This window comes from Gopherus flavomarginatus, chromosome 2 (assembly GCF_025201925.1).
Source record: "Gopherus flavomarginatus isolate rGopFla2 chromosome 2, rGopFla2.mat.asm, whole genome shotgun sequence".
Lineage (NCBI taxonomy): Eukaryota > Metazoa > Chordata > Testudines > Testudinidae > Gopherus > Gopherus flavomarginatus.
Window position 1 is genome coordinate 116,429,829 of NC_066618.1, and position 16,252 is coordinate 116,446,080.

A 16,252-nucleotide genomic window follows, 5' to 3' on the forward strand; every position below is an offset into this window, starting at 1 on the left:
TGGACCATAGCAAGATTTGCCTGGGCTGCTTTTTTGTGACTCAATTCCTACTTTGCCATGCATTCTTAAAGGGAGGCAGTGGGCAATTATTTCTCCTACCTGAGGGTGCTGTAGATTCATAGATTCCAAAACCAGAATGGACCATTGTCATCATCTAGTCCAGGGGTGGGCAAACCTTTTGGCCTGAGGGCCACATTGGGGAATAGAAATTGTATAGCGGGCCATGAATGCTCATAAAATTGGAGTTGCAGTGCAGGAAGGGGTGCAGATTCCTGCTGGGGGTGTGGGCTCTAGGGTGGGGCTGGGGATGAGAGGTTTGGAGTGCAGGAGGGTGCTTCAGGTGGGATCACATTGTTTGGAGAGCAGGAGGGGGATCAGGGTTGGGGCAGCGGGTTGGAGCATGGGGAGAGGCTCAGGGATGCATGCTCCGAGCAGTGCTTACCTCAAGCAGCTCCCAGCAGTAATAGCATGTCCCTTCTCTGGCTCCTACACAGAGGCACGGCCAGGTGGCTTTGTATGCTGCCCCATCTGCAGGCACCGCCCTTGCAGCTCCCATTGGAGTGATTAGGAGCTGGACCCGGACCATGCCATGGTTCATGCTGCGGCTTCTGGGAGCTGCATGGTGCATCCCCTGCCCCAGCACCCCGGCTGGAGTGCCAGAGTGCTCAGCAGGAGCTTGCGGGCTGACTTAAAATGGCTCGCAGGCTGGATGAGGTTCGTGGGCCATAGTTTGCCCACCCGATATAGTCTGAGCTCTTGTGTAATAGAGGCCATAGAACTTACCCATCACATGCAGTTCTGCAATGTCTCATCTTGTTCAATATGCCTTATGTCTTCATTTCATCTAATCCAACGAGGTCTGTTAGCTACCCCTCAGCCAAGCACTGGGTAAGGTATCAGGCTCCAACTGACAAAAGTATCTACCTCTTTAGCTGAGGATGTATATCTGCCATTTGTTGTTTTGGCACACAATTGAGGGGGTGTGGTTAGATTTCTCAGTGTTACTAGATCAGGTTACTGCAACTTCCACTATTTAATAAAGGCTGTGAAAAAAATAGTCTGAAATTTGATGTCCTTTAGGATACACAAAGTTTTTATATATTTAATTTTTGAGAAATTAGTCAGGTAAAACATTGGAAGGCAAATTTAAAGTTGGGTTTCTTGGCATTGACAATGCAGGTGCTTGGTTTACAAAAATATTAAAATTACATTCTGCAAAATATGAAAACATTTTCAAGGACATCTCATAAATTAGTCATTCATCTTTATTCTTGAACAAATCTTACCTTTTGGTTTAAAGCAGGCAATCCAGTACTGGAAGACTCCTATACTTTAAACTAGCTAATCAAATGATCTATAAAGGAAGTAATTTACAGTATTTCTTTATGTTTTGTTTCAATAATAAAAGACACATTGTCTTTTATTACATGGAGTTAATTGTATAGATATTGCTCTGGTAGCACCATCCTTTCAAGTATACAATTATTTTTGAGGACATGCATCTAAACTACATAAATAATGAGGTATCTCTAGCAATGAGATGCAGTTGGATGAATCAATCTTTTTGGAATATTTATTATATTTGCATATATTTATTATATTAGAACAATTTCCTAATATAACTTTATTACCCATATGGAAAAGCACTTCAGTCATGATAAAGTGGCCATGAAAAACAAAGTGAGCTGCAAAATGTTTTGTTTTATACAATTTAATTTTTTTCCTGTTAAGTACACTTGTTAAAATTACTGGGGACCTAGCATATCTTTAGGCTTCACCCACTGATCAAATTGTTCTGATGTAAGGAATCCAAGCTTAATAGCTGCTTCTTTTAGTGTTGTCCCTTCTTTGTGTGCTGTTTTGGCAATCTTAGCTGCCTTGTCATATCCTGTAATTAAAACAAAAGAAACATTAGATTAATCATGATTTTGGCCACTACGTGTTCAGAAGACCTGTTAAAGAAGACAACTTGGTCTATTAGGAACTGCTGCTACTATATTTTACTTAATTTGAAGTCACAAGGGTACATGAAAGGATACATTGGACCAATTTCTCCTCGAATGTTGGTTTAAAGCATTATTAAAAAACCCCCACAAAATTAAAAGATATTCAGGTAATAAAACATTTAGATAAATTTGATGCGACATAAAATTAAATTAGGCTTGTGGCCACTCAATTCAATGACTTTCCTTAAACATTTCATGATCATCTATTGCCACATTTCTTGCTATGAAATTTTAACCGCTAAAGATCAGTATTTTCAAAAAAGCCTATAGGTATGGCTATTGTGAACAGGGCATTTCTTTTCTGCTTACTATGCTCAATAGTAGTTTATCTACTCTTTGCGATGTTACACAGAGTAAATTCATTTCCACATGCAAAGAACTAGTTAATTGGAACACACAAAGGATATGTCTACGCAGCAGCTGGATCGGCGGGTAGCGACCGATCTATCGGGGATTGATTTATTGCGTCTCGTCTAGACACAATACATTGATCCCCGAATGTGCTCCTCGTCAATTCCGGAACTCCACCAGGGCAAGAGGAGAAGCGGAGTTGACGGGGGAGAGGCAGCCGTCGATCCCACACTGCGAGGATGCGAAGTAAGTCAATTTAAGTCAATCTAAGATACGTCGACTTCAGCTACGTTATTCTCATAGCTGAAGTTGCGTACCTTAGATCAATCCCCTCCCTAGTGTAAACCAGGCCAAAAATGCAGTTAATGATTGGGTTTTCTGTGTCTTTTTTTTGGAAGAGCTTCCATAAACAAACATTTAAAAACATAAAATATAAGTATAGCAGAATAGTCATGCAAGAGAAATACTTCTCTTGGGGTACGTCTGCACTACCTGCTGGATCGGCGGGTAGCGATCAATCTATCGGAGACTGATTTATCGCGTGTAGTGTAGACACGATAAATAGATCCACGATTGCTCTCCCGTCAACTGCTGAATTCTAGCAGTGCAAGAAGCGGAAGCAAAGTCGATGGGGGGAGCCGTGGCCATCGATCCAGCGCCATGAGGACGCGTAGCAAGTAATTTTAATTCAGTCTAAGATACGTCGACTTCAGCTATGCTGCTCTTGTAGCTGAAGTTGCGTATCTTAGATCGATTCCCCTCCAGTGTAGGCCAGGCCTTGGTAATCCAACTTCTAAGAGGCATAAATGTTGCCACCTAGTGACATGACTCAAAATGAACAGCTCTGTAGTTCATCTATATTAAAAATAATATTCAGTGACCAGCACAACTCTTGGGTAGGAAGAGTTAAAATTTCACCACTGAATCTGATTAAGTTTAACATCAAAAAACCCAAACTGATTAAAACTAATGCACTGCCATCAAAGAAAGTAATTATAGGAAACAAAAGAAATAGATTCAAAAGGAACAATATAATAGGTGACATGTCAGGAATATAAAATTGTTCAAGTTTTACTAAACAAATGAAAAAGACAGTTACTTGCTGTACTGTAACTGTTGTTCTTAGAGACATGGGTGCAGAAGTGCATTCGACTCTGGTGTGCGTGTGCTGTGCGCACCAGAGTCAGAGAACTTTGCCTACAGTAAATGTAGGGTCAGCACTTGTGGTTCCCGGGCCTTAGCCCCTCCCCAGGCTATTTAATGGTGGCACTACCCCAACTCCCCTCAGATCCTTTGCACGGAATGCCAAGAATTGAGACTCCCATGCAGAAGGGACCAAAGGTGGGTCATGGGATACACATCTGCAACCACTAGAAGAACTGCTCTCTATCTATTTCTGATAGAGTAAAGGTTGTGGTAGTTATTAATATTTATACAATATTATTAGTTCATAAAATTGTGAAGATAACAGCTAGAGTTGATATGGCTGGGGAAGACAAACTGTAGAAATGGACTTAGATAAGCTTGAAGATCCCTTTCCTCCATCTTCTCCATCATCCTCGCAGACAAGAAATCCCACCCATATCTTAGCCTGTAAGAGAGAGTTTCTATATCTTTGGTGCTGACATTGCTTCATCAGGCTGCTGGCATGCTAGCCGGCTTCTACATTGGTACACCTCAGCAGTATTTACATTCACATTCATCAGTAGTGCCTGATGCAAAGGCTTTTGGGATATACATGCTGTTCAGTGTGTACAGTGTGATTAAACAAGATAGAAGAGGAATTATTTTGATGTGGATGGATGAGGCAAACAGGTAGGGAGGACCAAGTGCAAGATAAAGCACCACCTCACTAATGCAAACTCAAATGTGAGGCACTGACTTTTGTGAGTGAACAAAAAACAATGAAAAGGATAATACATCACAAGGTGTACTTCATTTATTTCATCTTTTGTACTTTAGTTTTATTTATAATACTAATGTTATCTGTATAAAATGAAAGTATGGTTGGAAGAGAGTGACCTAGGCATCCTACTCATGAGTAAGGCTACAATTATGTCATGGAATCCGTGACTTCCATTGACCTCCATGACATTTTCTGTTGGGGCTGGAGCCAGAAAATGGGGCTGGAGCTCCCATCCAGCCCCACCCTTGCAGCTCCCAGCTCCCAACCTGGTGTGGTGACGCCACCGCTGCCCAGCCACAGCGGGCGGGTGGACCCTGCACAGCTACCCAGCCATGGTGGGCAGCTAGGGGACCCTGCAGCTACCAGCTTCCCAGGGCAAGGGGACCCCGCAGTTCCCATGCACTGCAACAGTGGGGGACTCAGGAGCCCCAAAAGAAGTGGGTGCTGAACCCAACTACCCCGTTTGTCAGGGATATTTTTAGTGAAAGTCAGAGACAGGTCATGGGCTGCCATTGATTTTTGTTTATTTCCCATGACCCATCCCTGACTTTTACTAAAAATATCCATGACAAAAACCTAGTCTTACTCATGAGTCTGGGATATACATGTTCCCCTATCAACACACGGCCTTGATTGTGTAATTGTCTACGGTAGTTTTCTATAACATCATAATGTAATGGAATTCTTTAAAATATGTACCTAAACAATTAGAAATAGTCTTATGTTTAAAAAAAAAGGTAACTTGGTCATAATGAACTCTCTTATTAATTCACTTTGTCAATAAAGAAAAAATTAATTTCTGAGTGCATTCTTGAACAAAAAACAAAATAGAAGGAAGTCTGAAACATTGTCCCTTGTTAAGCAGAATAATCTACTGCTTGGTTATTCACAGTAACTTTCACTATGTATTTTTTTGAGAAGTTTATATAGTCTAATGAATAGATATCAGCCTTAGACTTTTACCTATGTGGGGATTAAGCGCCGTCACCAACATCAAAGATTCGTTCATTAGTTTGTTGATCCTCTCTGTGTTGGCCTGGATTCCGACCACACAGTTGTCAGTGAAGGAAACAGAGACATCTCCAAGGAGCCTTGCAGAGTTTAATACATTTTTAATCTAAAAAATGCAGAAAGTTATTAGATGCAGTTATTAACATTTTTGTTATCTGATACATCATTTCTTAAAAACCTTATGATCCATCCATTTGATAGTACATTTTTAGCAAAAGGATTGTGTGCTGTACTATACTCTTTTCCTTTTGTGATATAATTTGAGTCACTGATATTTAAAAAAGCACTTTATGTAAAGCATTTCATATCCTGAAGAACACTTGAGTGCAGTAGACATTATCCATACTATTGAATATATAAGCAAAGCATCTTTGTAAACTACTTAGAAATCAATAGATTAAAAATGTGCTATGTAAGTGCTAGATTTCAGAAAGAAAAGTGTGAATTTTACACACATCAATAAAAGATATTTACAAATATTAAGTGGACGCATAATTGGCATACCCTCTGGCAGTCAATTACCCCGAAACAGCATCCAGCTGATAGCACTAAAGCCAAAGTTTAGTAAAGAATAATAATGGAAAGGGACACCTCTACCTCTATCTCCTATTGGGAACATCACTGTAGCTGTTCAGTATGCTATTATTATTGTCAAAGTTAGATAGAGACTTTGAAGAAAGAAGCTTTTTCAAATGAAAAAAATTCCTTACTAGGTCTATTTAGGAGATTCACAGACAAGTACATACAACTTTTAATAGTCTTTTCATTTTGTTTAGAACACCCTTGAACAGCATGAAAAAAAAAAGTAGCAGACAGTAAATGGCCAGGTGCAAGAAAACAAAATACTGCTTGCTACATCCCCCTCACTGTTTTTACTGCCCTGACCTTTCTGCTACAACGTAGCCTATTCTGCAAGACCAGCACCACTGTTATTTTAACTCTCTCTCCTACCTTATTTTTAATTCTCGTTTTGACTTTCTCCACAATTCCCTGTTTTATGCTTTTGTCTCTATTCTTTCCTTCAATTTCTCCTCCGTTCATTCCTCCTCCTCCTCTCCTCTTTCTAACTCTCCCTTCATGGAGTAAGACAGACCCCTCAGTCCTGTTTTCTTTCCTCACCTACACTAAAACAGGTTTCCTTCTATTTCTCCGTGCCCTGCACAATCCAGCCTAGAGTGAACACCAAGCACCCAGACAAGATAGGTATGCAAATGAATTACTCGTTGTCTTGACACCTCCCAGAAGCAGAATGAATCACTTGGATTCAACTCTCACAAAATTTTTACTGGAAGTAATATAGGTATGATTTAGCCTGAAATTTCAAGTGTCAAAGTGATTAACTGTGTATGCCATATACTCCTACACTCAGCTGTGCCTCTGCCATTAAACACAGTAACGAAATGGTCACATTAAGATTCTGATGTATGCTCTTAGGAAATGCACAAGATAAATATTTTAGAGGCCTTCAGCCCAAGATTATTATCCTGAATTTACATTTTAAACATTTGTAATGTGAATCTGAACAGTTAATTAATTTAATGGTACAACGTTAAGTGGCTTTCCAGGCAATTGGGGTGAGTACTGCAGGAAGGCCAAAGGGACTGCACAACAGAACAAAATCTTCTGAGCACTGGAATGGAAAACAAGAATTCCTCAGTCCAAAATGTCACCTCTGACACAGATCCTTTTAGTCTTTAAACAAGTTACTTGCTGCCTCAGTTTTGCCATCTGCCCTTTTCTACTAGGGGCACTATGATAATTAGAGTTTATAATGCATTTCTATGATAAAGTGCTAAAAAAACTCAATTCTTACATATTGGACAGCCAGTTATCTCTCAAAATGATGAGCTTTTTGATCTATCATCAAGCAGAATTTAAGATTCTTCTAAAATTAAAATTCTCTGTGTCTCTGGTGCTTGTGCTGTGCAAGCAATCACTGAAATTCTTCCATAAGGATATACAGTAAGATAATCCTTTTTTAATTAAAAAATTAAAACGTTTTGAGCTTACAATCATGGGCTTGAAAACATTCAATTCAAAATGTCCATTGCTGCCTCCCACTGTAACAGCAACATGATTTCCCATCACTTGAGCTGCCACCATGGTTACAGCCTCACACTGGGTAGGGTTTACTTTTCCTGTTGGGGAGGGAAGGAGAAAGTATTTAAAAAAAGGCTCTCCAGTTTTTGTTTTCTGAATTTAAATTCTCATAAATGGTAAATGTGATTTCAAGAAACACATAAAAGAGATTTCAGAGTAGCAGCCGTGTTAGTCTGTATCCGTAAAAAGAACAGGAATACATGTGGCACCTTAGAGACTAACATATTTATTTGAGCATAAGCTTTCATGGACTACAGCCCACTTCATCAGATGCATAGAATGGAACATAGTAAGAAGATATATATATATACACATACAGACAACATGAAAAAGTGGAAGTAGCTATACCAATTGTAAGAGGCTAATTAATTAAGATGAGCTATTATAGGAGAAAAAAATTGTAGTGACAATCAAGATGGCCCATTTTAGACAGTTGACAAGAAGGTGTGAGGATATTTAACATGTGGAAATAGATTCAATGTGTGAAATAACCCAGCCACTCCCAGTCTCTAGTCAAACCCAAGTTAATGGTATCTAGTTTGCATATTAATTCAAAGAGGAAGCAGCTAAGTAGTGAACAACATACAGGCACAGAGTTAGTAAACCCACTGCACTTTTCTAATAACTAGGATTTGTTTATGGTATGAGAAGCCTGTCAGACATCTACCTTGTATGTCCTTTACAACAGTTTGCCTACCAGAATGCCTTGCTACTCAAGACAAAGGTTATTCCCCTTCCTACCTTCCACAAAACAATCAAAACTTTTTTAAAATTATAGTTCTCTCCTTTCTTTGAGGAGGGAAAGAGGAGCTTCAAGATTACACTTTAAAGCAGGGCTGTCCAAACTTTGTTAATATGAGGGCTGCACTGGCAACCTTCCAGGAGCACATGAACTGTGCAGTTGGCTGCCACCCTTATCCTCAATATGGAGAAGTGACCTGCAAATACTTCATTTACTTCAGGGGAAAGAAATCAGAAACAAAGGCCATTTGGATCAGAAAATTATTGTGCATGTTTCAATCCTAAAACCCATCCCATTTAAAAATATTCCACTGAAGGAAAACACCACAATCTGCCACAATGGCTTGTATTTATATGTGGAACTAAACAGACAAAGCACACACACAAGCACCTATTCCCTCTGCAAATAATCAGTCCAACACATGAAGGGCCTGCTTTGAATTACTTTTTAGAAAGGGGAAGAAAAATAGTTTTCCAAGTCCTTATTCCCTCCCCTTGCTGCTCTTCCTCATGCAATCTTCACCTGGTTGAGAAGGAATGATGAAATTTAGTCCACAGCCCCCAAGCCAATCCACTTTTGTTTTTTCAAACTGAATAAGAGATGCTATTTGTATTCAGAGGGTAAATCTAAAAATCTGTGACAATAAAAACCTTCGCATAAAAAATGCACTCTTCCAAGATGCTTGCCAACTAAACCTTTATACCACATCTCTCCAGGGCATTCTCATATTCATTCTCTCTCTCTCTCTCTCTCTCTCTCTCTCTCTCTCACTCACACACACACACACACACACACACACACACACACACACACACACACACACACACACACACACACACACACACACACACACACACACACACACACACACAATAAAGCAAATAATTTTACTTGCACACATTTTTGTGGACAAAAATGGAGGATTAGTGACTGTCAAAAACTGCATCATTTCAGAGCTTCATACCATTTTACCACTCAACTCTATGACAGTTCTATACATAACTGTTAACAATTATTACTCTTACTTTTCTACACAAATGTAATAGACATTTGTTATTGGATACACTACCTGGCATGATGCTGCTTCCAGGTTCATTTTCAGGCAGGATGAGTTCCCCTAGACCAGACCGTGGTCCAGAACCCAAGAAACGAATATCATTAGCTATCTTCATCAGACTGCAAGCCACAGTGTTCATTGCCCCACTGAGTTCAACTAGAGCATCGTGAGCAGCAAGAGCTTCAAATTTATTTGGAGCAGTGATGAAAGGCAAGCCTAAGGAGAAATGAGTATTAAAGGTTTTTGAGGCATAATCATTAGTTAAAGTAGCATGTCCTTAGCCAAAGCTCTTGAAATGCTGTCTAGTTAATACAAAAATCATAAAATAGATAATATAAAAGTAAAAATATTAAGCAGCCAAGTCAAGCAGAATATTTTCTTCTCCAGATTTATGACAACCAAGAGTTTCCTAAAGAAAAGTTCTTGTCATGGTGGTACTGTTTGAGAAAAAACTGTTACCTACCTTTCTGTAACTGTTGTTCTTTGAGATGTGTTGCACATGTCCATTCCACTGTAGGTGTGTGCATGCCTCATGCACAGTTGTCGGAAAATGTTTTCCCTCAAAAGTACCCATATGCAACACATCTCAAAGAACAGTTACAGAAAGATAGGTAACAGGTTTTTTCCCTCAAACAATACCACCATGACAAGTACTCAAACACCTTGTCACCACAAATCACTGCATCACCCCCCTCAGCTCCTTCGTACCTGACAGACTATGATACAGAGTGGAAGGGGGGCAGGTCATGGAATGGACATGTGCAACACATCTCAAAGGACCAAAATGGAGAAGTTCTTCCCGTGGTTCTGAGAAGTCACATCTGGATCTAACAGGAAAGGCATCAGAGGCTTGATTGGCAAGATCAGCAGGGCTAAGTACGAGTGTTGTTGAGCCCACGCTGGTGCTATGAGGATGAGATGAGCGCGGTCTTGTTTGACTTTGAACAAGACTCTAGGCAGCAAGGAAATCAGAGGAAAGGCATACAGGAGGGGGTCATTACAGGATAGCAGAAAAGCATGTGTCAATCAGCCTGGGCTGAAACCTCCCTCGGAACAAAACCAATGGCATTTTCTGTTGGACTCTGTTGCAAACAGGTCCATGTGGGGAGTCTCCCAGAGCTGGTAGATGGATTTGGAATGTCCAAGCATAAAGACCACTTGTGGCGATTGGAGAAGGTCCTGCTCAGTTGATTTGCCAAAGTGTTCTGTTTCCCTGGAAAGTAAGCAGGACTGAGATTAATTGGATTGGTTATGCAAAAGTTCCAGAAGCGAATTGCCTGCTAGCATAGCTAGGTCAACCCTGGGTTGAGGAGTTCATTTGAGGTCCCTGCAGACTCAGTATCGCCTCATCTCAGGATCTAATGACTCATATAAATGTCAGGGAGTTAAAAGCTGTGTGGCTAGCCTGTTCAGCTTTCTTCCTGTATGTAGCAGGAAAGAAATTGTTCATTCTGATAACTCTGCAACTATGTGTTTTGTAAACAGATAGGGAGGAGCATGTCTGGTCATGAGGAAGAGGATGTCACAGGATTCTGAGGCTGTGGCTGCTCCATGACTTGTGGTGGGGAGTGATTTCTGGCTGCTTGGTACTGGTTACTGGAGAATGATGCTCTCAGTGCCAATTCCCCCAAGCAGTCTCAAAGACAAAGAATGAGACAGTTGGGGGAGGTCCTAGAAGGATGTCCTGCAGTGTCCGGAATGGTCACTGATATGGGCCTGGGACCCAGCCTTGAACAGGCCATTGCTCCTTAGAAGGAGGTGGCCAGTGCTGTGACTGTTGCATAACCTGTAGTCCCCAAGCCTGTGATGGAGAGTATGCCCTCTGTCTTGAATGGGATACAGATGAATCCACCTCTGAATCTGAAGAGAAAGAATCTGAAATGTCCAACATCAGTGGGGCACAACCAGTTGGGACTGGAGAGAGGTAGCCTGAGCCCAGGGACGGTGGTAATAGAGATATCAAAGGAGGCTTGCTTTGCACAGGCCTTTGCAGAAGTTTGGGAGGTAACTGTACAGTGTGTTCCTGACGTGGAAAGGTAGGTGCCACAGGTGTTGGGACTGAGTGTAAACTCTCTTGCACAACCAGGGATACCAGTACTGAGAGGCTAAGGATGTCTCTTGAAGCTGCATATGCCTCCAGGGTGGTTGGAAGCAGCAATAACCAAAAGTTCTGTCATGGAAACCTTTCAGGAGACATGCTTGATGGATCTGGCACAGGCTCCGGAGGCAGCGCCCACTTCTTCTTAGCTGAAGAATGTTCCAGCAGGAGATTCTCCCCCAAATGTCTCTTAAAGTCTGTGCCTCTACTAGGCTTAGGAACCAACATTCACAAACAAGGTATCAAACCTGAGGAGAGTCTAAGCCTTTTCTGAAATACTGGCGAATGGGACCAACAGGCTGCAGACATCCCCAGTGAACTCCGTATGGAGGCCGATTTATCTGGGGCACACTCTACATGATATGAGTCTGATGGGGTGCAAGTGCAAAGTGCTGCCTCCATGAGCCGCACCACTCTTTCTTTGAGCGGGACTTAGGCTACGTCTACACAACAGCCTAGGATGGCAAAACATGAGTGTGAATATTCCACCCCCGAGTGACATAAGTTACACTGACCTAAGCATTAGTGTGCACAGCTCTATGTCAGAGGGAAAGCTTCTCTCACTAACATAGCTTATGCTGCTCATGGAGGTGTTTTTTTTTTTGTTTTTTTTTAAATGAAGACAGGAGAGCTCTCTCCTGTTGGCATACAGCGTCTTCACCAGACATGCTGCAGCGGTGCAGCTATATCAGTACAGCTACACTGCTGCAGCTCTGTACATATAGACATACTGTTAGTCCCTTACAAAAGTAACATTTGTCAATTATGTGGGATTCTCCCAAAGATTTCAAAACAGGCTGAGTGTGTGTCACTGACTGGCATCGACTTAGCGCATGTACAATAGGACTTTAAAACCTGGTGACTGTGGCATCACTTCAGTACTGATCCCAGTTCTGAAAGATGAAAAATTAGTCCAAAAGACCTAAGACTAAAATCTATCACTAAAACTAATCTGAAGTTAATTAACTACTTCCTAACAATAACAGGGCATACATACAAAGGAGTGATGGAAGCTTATGACAAAAAGTCTGAGATTACTGACAACTGTCAGTGAAGGTAAGAAGAAACTGAGCTGGTTTAGAGGCAGCTCCACGCTCTTATACCAGCATACAGTGGAACACTGTGACAGAGGGCACTTGAGTCGCCCTGACAGGAACTGCTGAGGGAAAAAAGCTCTCCGACAACCGTGCACGAGGCACGCACACATGCAAACAAACAAAGAACAAGATGATCACATCTAAGGTCAGCGTTATGTACAAAAGCAAAATATTTAAGTGTTTACAACCACTCTACATTTCCTTTTGAGTACTTAAAATTCACAACCATAACTTTGTAATGAAGCGTGGGCATTATCAATTTGTCACACACAAGTCTGTCAACTTAAAGAAACTCTTACAATTCAGCCTTAATCTGTGTATTTTTCCCTCTTAAAAATTCACGTTAATTTTAGGGAGGCCTTCTCTTGCTGTCAACAAACAGTAGGATCTGGAAGAGACTTAGCATGAACAACAGGGCAGATGGAAAGCCACCATGATGCAGCCATTGATGTAAGATAACGAAGAGGCAGCAGTAAATATTAATTCCTATATTAGGAAGTTTTTAGTGAAAAGGCTCACCCAAGGTACTAAGTATCAGCAACTGGGGAGAAGCAACAAACTCAGTACACGTGAGAGCCAATTCAAGTGAAGGGCGATGCCTCCTGCTATCATTGACAGCAAGAACAGTAAACACACTGAAACCCCCACTGCTGGAAGATGTATCTGGCCATGTCTAGACGAAGAGACCACTTGTGGTGACTCTTAAATGATCTGGTCAGCTGGTGCATATCCCCTGCAGGTAAAATGCTTCTAGATCTATTGAGTTGGCAATACAGGGCTCCTAGAGAAGAGTGGCCTCCTGAAATAGTGGAGAAGAGTGGGCTCTGCCCTGCTTGTTGAGGTAGAACACTGACCACGTGTTTGTGAGGTCAAGCAGGCTACTTCCCCTGATCTGTGATAGAAACACATTGCATGCCCACCTGATAGCTTTTAGTTCTCCAACACTGATGTGTACAATTAAGTCTTTTGAGGAGCTGTGTCTGCAGAGAACCCAGGTGGGCTCCCTACTCTAGAGCAGTTTCATCTGTCACCAGCGTGAGCATCTGTTGCAGGCAAGCAAATGGAATGCGCATACATACGTAGCTGGATTTGTCCAACAATCTGGAGAGGTGAGGACATGGGATGGCACCCTCACCACGAAGGTTAAGTGATGGTGGTTTGCTGACTAGACTGAGGCCAGCCAGCCCTGCAGTTGTTAGGTGCAGTCTGACATATTGAAACACTATAGGAGCAAAAAACCACATGTCTCAGAACTGTCAAACAGTTTCGTGTTGTGATGGGTAAAACTTCAAACCTATAACAAGTGATCAAGTTGCCTGGAACCTGGAGTTTGGAGGAATGGCGCTGGCTTGTCATGAGTCCAGTACTGCCCCTATAAACTATCCTCTGGACTGGGGAGAGGAGGGACTTTTCTACATTAATAGTCCCAAGGCATTGAAAGTTGACTGAATCAAGGGTACACTGCTATGTCCTTGCAGTTTGGACCCAGCCCATGAAAAGGCAGTTCTCCAGGTGGAGATCAACACGAACATCTGATCTTTGGAGGAATGCAGCTACTACTGCTTAACTTTTGTGAACATAGTGGGTGCAGCTGACAGGCCAAAAGGTAGTATAACGAATTGGTAATGATTTTGAATGACCAGACATCAGAGGTACTTCCTGTGGGCTTGATCGATTGCCACATGGAGGTAGGCATCCTTTAAGTTGTGGGCAGCATACCAGTCTCCACAAGCCAAGGAGGGAATAATAAAAGCTGTGCTGACCACGCGGAATGATATGTTTTTCAAGAATCTGCAGAGTTGATGCAAGTCTAAGATTGGTATGAGACGTAATCCCAAAGGTGAAGGCGGGGGTGGGAGTACTAGCTGGAGTAAAATCCCTTCCCTTTTAGACCACGTGGAACCCACTCTATGGCTTCCAACTGAAGAGAGATGAATGAGGGGCTCCTCACGAGAATGGTCTCAGAAGAGAGAGGGGGAAGAATAGAAGCAAACTGGAGCATACAATCCTACCCTCTACAGAGTTCAAGACCCACTAGTCCAAAGTAATTTGGGATCAAGCACTGTGGAAGTGCAACAGACGGTTTGTGAAGGTGAGGGAGTTTGGATCTGGAGAGACGGAGACTGGTATGGCAACCTTGACCAGCCCATTAAAATTAATGTTTTGTACTTCCTGGGTGTCTCGAAGGTCCTGGAGCTGTAGGAAACAGCAGAAGGGGGATGCATATGCCTATAACCTCATGACCTCTTTTTGGACAACTCTTGTTGAGGAGGTGGACCAGAATACCGATGCATCTGCTGGGGCCAATAGTGCTTTCTGGCTGGGGCAGCTGTGTACAAGCCCAAGGACTTAAGAGTGGCACTAGAGTCCTTAAGTTCAAGGAACTTGCTGTCCATCTGGTCTGAGAATTGAGAAGGACCTTCAAATGGCAAGTCCTGAATTGTATTTTGGACTTCATAGGAAAGACCAGAAGGCTGCAATCAGGATGATGTCCATGGTGAGCATGGAAGCCATGGTTCTAGCTGCTAAGTCTGCTGTATTCGGCCCTGCGCATAGTGATGTTCTCGCAACTAGTCTGCCCTCATTGACCCTGAAGAGAATTCCTGCTGGCATTCTCCAGAAGCAGCTCTCTGAACTTCTCCATGGAAACTCATAAATTAAAATCATACCACCCCAGCAGAGTCTATTGGTTACCAATATGCAACCGTAAAACCTGTCAAATCTTTCTGCCAAATGAGACCAGCCTTTTAGCATTTTTTGATTTGGGGATGGTAGACTGGTGCCCCTGTTGCTCTCTCTCATTAGCTGCTGTCACAATTAATGAGCCCAGTAGTGAGTGAGTATAAAGGAATTCAAAACCTGTGGAGGGTATATAATATTTTTTTCTGCCCATTTTGAGGTGGGATGCAATGAAGATGGAGTCTGCCATAGAGCCTTTATAGGCTTTAGCATTGCCTCATTAATAGGCAGAGCCATCCTGGACGGACCAACATGATAAAATGCCAACCAGGCAATGTGATGACTCTCCCTGACCTCCTCAGCCTGTACACCCAAGTCTTCAGCCATGCTCTTCAACAGCTCCTGATAAACTTTAAAATTATCAGGAGGAGGAGAAGTTGGCTGACAGAAAAACTTTGTCTGGAGAGAACAAAGAGGAAGCCTAGACTGGAGGTGGTAGAATCTTTTCTATAGGCTGTTGCTCTGGCTCTGTGATGACTTCTTGATGCTCGGTAGTTGGCCCAGTACTGGACTCTAGACAGAGCCCTCTTGTGTGCAGACTTTGTCTTTTTAGATGAGCGGACTGAGTATGCATGGTGAGGGAAAGATCTGGAAAGTGGGAGAAACCTCTAAGGGTTTCAAGATGCCACTGACCTGGACACATTCACAAGGCAGTTCCAGCTTACTGCTGCAACCCTTCAGTAGGAAGAGAGGATCTGTGAGGAGACTGAGGGTCCAGCTTCTGGCTTGTGAGACGCACAATCCCACCTCCAAATCCAATGATGAAGACTTCCTTTCCTTTGATCACGGAGGAGCTGATCCAGTGGGTGCCAGAGACTGGTGCCAAGAACCTGGTGATGGGTGCAGCATTATCCTCATTGTGGCTTTCCCCTTGGATGGTACCAAAAGGCCATCTGTGCGGGAAGCAGGCAGCTGCAGTACCAAAGGTTGAACTACTGGTTCCAGATAGGACAATAGTGCTGAGGGATCCGACCCCTGGGATGATGGTGACACCGGCACTCAGAAGCAGAGCAGATTCTTTGCCGCCGCAAATGCCTCCAGGGTATTTAGCACTGAGACAGTCTCCTGAGGTGCAGAAGATGATGACAGTGCCACTTCTGGCACCAGGGTTTATAGTGCTCTCTGCCGCACCAGAGCCAACTGCA

General features: G+C 42.4%; 1 protein-coding gene across 3 annotated transcripts in view; it reads right to left on the minus strand.

The window, feature by feature from the left end:
- Positions 1 to 1,014: 1,014 nt before the first annotated feature.
- Positions 1,015 to 16,252, minus strand: part of FH (fumarate hydratase) — a 44,666-nt gene continuing 29,428 nt past the window's right edge. For all 3 annotated transcript variants that reach the window (XM_050937738.1, XM_050937740.1, XM_050937739.1), the window contains 4 exons: positions 9,186 to 9,389; positions 7,285 to 7,412; positions 5,227 to 5,380; positions 1,015 to 1,888 (listed from right to left, as the gene is read on the minus strand). In XM_050937738.1, the coding sequence (XP_050793695.1) occupies positions 1,746 to 1,888; positions 5,227 to 5,380; positions 7,285 to 7,412; positions 9,186 to 9,389 (629 nt within the window). In that variant the 3' untranslated portion in view covers positions 1,015 to 1,745. The remainder of the gene's footprint in view (positions 1,889 to 5,226; positions 5,381 to 7,284; positions 7,413 to 9,185; positions 9,390 to 16,252) is intronic.